The sequence below is a fragment of the Buceros rhinoceros genome, unplaced genomic scaffold, assembly GCF_000710305.1.
Source record: "Buceros rhinoceros silvestris isolate BGI_N320 unplaced genomic scaffold, ASM71030v1 scaffold14746, whole genome shotgun sequence".
NCBI classification, from domain to species: Eukaryota; Metazoa; Chordata; class Aves; order Bucerotiformes; family Bucerotidae; genus Buceros; species Buceros rhinoceros.
In genome coordinates, this window is record NW_010417053.1 from 26,373 (window position 1) to 31,701 (window position 5,329).

Below are 5,329 nucleotides of genomic sequence, written 5' to 3' on the forward strand. Positions count from 1 at the left end.
CTTTCCCTGGTTGATGAACCTCTGAGATGAACAGTGTAGAGTTGAGAGGCAGCTGAAGAGCAGGTCTGGGTGATTCTGCCTGACATTTGTCCTTTATTACTGGCTGATGTGTTGAAAAAAGCTCAGTTTATGGTCAGCTTTCTTATACTCTGGCCTGCTTGCTGCATTCATACTGTCAGACCAGTTAGGCTAGTGCACAGTAAAATGTGTCTACAGCCTGGAGAAACATTTGAAAGGAGCAAGGACGTACTTTAATTATTGTGCTTCTAAGAGGAAGCCGTTCACAGGCAGCAGGAAGTCCTCTCCATCCCAGTCTTAAATAAATACTTTCAAATGCATGGAGGTTCCGATGTAACTTTGTTTGACCTTGCGTTAGCAGCCACCTTTTATTAGGCTCCTTGGATTGTCCCAGTGTGGTCACCAAAGAAAGGTCTTTTTGTACTGGAAAGGGCAGTGGTGTAACTGAAAGGGTCTTCTGAAGTTTGGGATTGGGATGCAAAACTGTGTCTGGATGCTGGCTCATGGAGCTGATGACTGATGGTTGTTTTTGTGTTTTCCTGCCACCAGTGTTTCCCGCCTGTTCTCAGATGCCAAGAGGTTACTTTTGTACAGCCAACAAGACACGAGCATAAAGGATGCCCAGAAGGTCCTGGGAAAACTGCGCAAGTTGGGAAACTTCTCTGGCTCAGGTAATGGCATGGTGGAAAGACCCACCTACGTCTGGCATTTCTGGTCCGGTTAATTCTGCATGTGTGTAAATTCCTGAAACGTACCGTAATGGGAACCTGCGTTATAATTTACAGCTCATCAAATGCTTTCCAATCCTGCAGAAGCACCTTAAGCCTCTCCCGTGTCAGTGATCTTTAGCTTTTTCAGTGGAAGAGAAAAGGGATGGCTTGTAATGCCAAGAATAGCAGCTGCTTTGGATGTGAAATTACAATCCTCAGCCCACTGAAGTCACTTAAAATGCTGACTTTCTCAAAGGAGTTCAAGTAGAGCGTCTTTTTGGAGAACACTAGTTATTTTCTTATTTTGTCAGTGAAGCAGCAAATACAATACAGCTACAATTTACTGCTATACCGCCTGAGGTCTAGAGAGAAGTGTGCTGCAAGATCGCAGCTCAGGAAAAGCTGATGTTGGCCTCTAGTTTGCAAACGTAAAGCTGATTATTATCTGACAATGAAGTCTCCATTTCCCTTCTTGTTTTTTTGTTTCCGTATGAATGTTTGGTGTGGGATACTTCATTCTGTGTTATTGCCTGGCAGGATTTTGAATGGAGAGGTCCAAAAGAAAATGTTTTGTCCTGGGGACTCTCTCAGCCCCATTTGCCATGAAAAATGAGAATCCTTCTGATTTTAGCTTGCACAAACCTAAAAGGCACTGGTGTGCCTTCCTGTCCCGTGCGGATGAACAAGTGATTAGTGTGAGATCACACAGGAAGCTTGCGGCAGAGCAGGGACATGAAACAGCTCCTCCCAGTTTCAGGAAATGTGGCAGGTTTCTCATTACTGCTGTGTCTCTCTGACACGGCAACCTGTTAGAGTTTTTTGGGCTACGCGTCTCTGAATTTTTTTTTTTCTCTTGACTGATGTGTTAGTGCTGCATGTGTCTGTTGGAAGTGATGGAGAGTAATGGTTTAGAAAGAAAACAGCAGAGAAATAAAGCTGGGAATGCAGCAATCAAATGTCTTCACCTACAGCCTGTATCCAGGCACATGGAGCTCTTTGAATATAAGTGGTATTTTAGGGTTTTGTGGAAGTTGTCCCTGGTTTTTACAGTTGTAACTCTTCCTAGCTCTCTTCCTTTGAGTATGGCTCAGGCAGGCTCCAGGAAGAAAAATACCTGACTTGGTGTGATGTGAATAGGTTCATGTCTGATGTGTCCTGAGCACACTTTTAAAACAGAGATGATGTTTTTACATCCCTTCATCTGTTGCTCAGTATATTGCGGGTCACTTTGAATTAGTCTGTATTGCTAAGCAACAGGTTGTTAGTTGTGTGCTGGCTATATATACACACGAACCGTGTGTACATATAGGTGTGTACAACTGGGATTTGTCTGGGGTATATAACACTCCTTTCTCCCCTTCAGGGCCAAGCAGAATCCTGATGTGATCAGATCTGCAGGTAGTACTGTGGTCTTTGAGCATCAATCAATACTCTCACTGAAGTGTAAGGGACATCTTTCCTTGCTGGGCTCCATATCCATACCACCAGGCTCCCCTCTTTTTAGTCTGAAAACTGCTAAGTGGCATAGTCATGCTTCTACTTAAATCTGCAGCAGTTTTAAGGGGAAGAGGATGCAAGGTGAATCCTCTGCGCAGAGATTGACTCATAATGAGCACCGCCAAAAGGAGCTGACTGTTTCCCAAAGAAAGGATTCTGTTTTTCATGGACCTCTTCAAACCCTTAGTTTGACTTGGTGATCTTGTGGGACCTCTCTCTGTCAGAATGACAAATGTTTTTACTGGATTTTGCAAATGCTGCTCCAGACACTATGTGTAAGTTGACTTTTCCGAAGAGAGTAGATGCTGGTGTTCTGTATTGAAATACGCAGTGAACATCGGACACAGACATTTACAAGAAAACTATCAAAGCCATGAGCTGAAGCTCTAGTTGCTGGGAAGGTTTGAGAGGGAGGAGTTGTTCCAAGAAGTCTTTCGCGTAGGGAGTGTTGTACAAGGAGAAAGTCAAAAGGCTCGTGTTTCTCTATACTATAAAGACTAGCAGCCTGACTGCAAAAATAAGCCTCAGACCAGTCATCCAAGATTGTATTTCTATAATAAAATATTTTAAATGTGTAATAAAAAAATCAACCCTCCATGTCATTAGAATGACAGACTGCCCATTGTTGGTGAGGCTTATGGAGAACAAAGCCTGTTTGTCCTTCTCATGATATGCTCATTTACAAAGCCTCCAACTTGGGGATTTCAGCTGCCCTCTCCTTGGCTCCCTGATTCATTCTCTGACAGTATGTATAAAACAGCATCCTCTAATCTTATGAGTACTTCTGTATTTATGCTTAGCAGGAATTAGATTCCTCTGCCAGGGATCTAACTACAGGTCATCCCTTCTGCTGCTGTTGACACTGAGGAGTGAGAGAAGCTTAGATCCTTTCCTCCCCAGGGCATTTTCTCCAGTGACCCTGGGAACCTAAGAAGGCAGTAGGAGCCGATGTCAGATGTAAGCACACCTTCAAACCTGAAAACACTGCCTTTGTACATGTATTTCTCCAGTTAGCAGGAGGGCTAATTACCTAACGAGCTAATAATTGAAAGCATTTGTAGTACCTCCTCTGTTCCAGCTCTAGCCTGGACCTGAAGCCGAATCAGTGGTGCAGACAGATGCAGCTTTGCAGTGGGAGTGGCTATGCTCCCCACTGCGTGATGTGGGCTCTGCTGAAGCCTTTGCAGCTCCATCACTCTGTCTCATGCTGGTATGATGTCCTACTTCAACACACACTTCCCACTGCTGCCTGATGGCTTTGAAACAGGCTTCAGGAAGTGATCTTTCATTACTAGCATACAAATTGGAGCTGTGGTATAGATTTTGTTCTAATGCTAATCATGCAGAGCATGCCTGTCTGTATTTGGCTTCAGATATTTGGATCTGTTTAGAGATCATTCGCCAAAGTCCTTTCACTTCAAGCTTCTTTAAAACAACCCTCACAAACAAACATTCAAGTTGTGACTGTTAGTGTTGTCTGAGCCGAAATAAGGCATGTGCTGAACCCTGGGGAAGGGAAACCCGCTTAAGATGGCAGGGTGCTTTACGCAGGTGCCTGCAAGTCAGTGTCTTGGTTAAAGACAAGGTAGGGACACTAAGATTTTGTTCAGGCAGTGCTGTGTGCTGATGCCAACAGGCTTTCTGTCTCGGTCACTTCTTGATGAGATGGGAGGCAATCCATAACGGGCATGTTTGTCCAGGGTTTTGAGGTGTGGCTCCTGTTCTCTGCTGCTCTGAGCTCCAGCAGAGCTCTCGGGTGGAGAGAGGGCAGGTTGTTGTCAATAGGGAAGAGCCCGGTCTTGCTTCATGTGGCACATTTTCTGACCGGGATGAAGTCCTAGCTGGTGGTGTGAGCACAGACAGCTGTCATGCTGTATGGGTGCTTATGTAATAGGGCCGCTTTAGGCAAGCCCTGAGCAGTGAAATCTGTGTGCCAGCACTCACGTACCTTAACATAATCAATTTTACAGGCAGGTGCCATGTGCCCTCTCCTTCCCAGCACTTGTTACATCTCTGTCCAGCAATGTCACCAAGGTCTTCAACACTCCTGATAAGGCAGAGTGCAAAACAGAACAGAGTCAAAGACCTGGGTGACAGCACTTCCAAGAGCATAACTTGGCTGCTGCAGTAGGCTTGACTCACTGCTTGCAGGTGCTGGGTTTGCAACTGGCCTCAATTTTAGCAGAGGATAAAGTGTTTGCAAGAAATAAGCTTTCTTCCTTTTTTGAAACGTTGAGTTACAGCTTGCTGTCAGCTCTAAGGCACACTTCTTTTTTTTCTTCCTTACCTCTACAGGGCTCTCAAGTACTTGGTTCTGCAATGCCATGGCATAATAAATCAACAGATAAAATGAAAGCCACCACCTTTGGTGTTGCTAACTGTTGCACACAACAGGCAGTCTAGCTGGTCTAGCCTTCATTGCTCCTAGTTTTCAGTGATGCCGAAATGCATGTTTCTATTTTTCTTGAAACCAACCCAACTAAACAAAAATGGAGCAATGAAATACACTGAGGGAAACAAACATCACCTAATAAATTACAGCAGATCTCAGGCTATTACTCCACAGGTGCCCTGCCTTTCGCAGTTGCTTGCTGGATTAGTGTTGCTCATGTATAGGAGAAATATCAGCTGGGTGCCATCCTCTGCTGATGTTGCACCTTGCTGCACAGACAGATGTTGGAACTGAAGGAGTTTGCAGCCTGTCTGGTCAGTGCTAATAATGCTGCTTTTATTTAACAGGTCAAGGATGATGGAGGGCCTGAGCTGAGAAGCAGCCTCGGTAGAGGCTTTCTGTCCTCCTGGATGATTATTAGGGTGCTCAGGGAAACAGGATGCTGTATATTATCTACCACGTGACACTTACAGTGATAGCTAACTCCTCCTCCCTGTCTTCTGCCTAACAAAAATAACCCCACGCCCTCAAGCTAAACACTCAAATTGATTCTTACACCTGCCTACCTCTCCCTAATTAAGCTGTTTTCCTCCCTGCCTTCTGTTGGAAAGGATACTAGCAAAAACCAGCCAGGCGAGAATGAGAACTAACAAACCTTATGTCCAGGTGTCCTTTACCTCCAGAAACACATGCAGACACCAGCTGCAGCAGG

General features: G+C 44.9%; 1 protein-coding gene across 1 annotated transcript in view; it reads left to right on the forward strand.

Moving 5' to 3' along the window:
- Nucleotides 1-5,329, forward strand: part of ABCA1 (ATP-binding cassette, sub-family A (ABC1), member 1) — a 73,693-nt gene that overhangs the window by 10,386 nt on the left and 57,978 nt on the right. Inside the window, exon 4 of the mRNA XM_010138042.1 lies at nt 568-689. Coding sequence (XP_010136344.1) covers nt 568-689 — 122 coding nt within the window. The remainder of the gene's footprint in view (nt 1-567; nt 690-5,329) is intronic.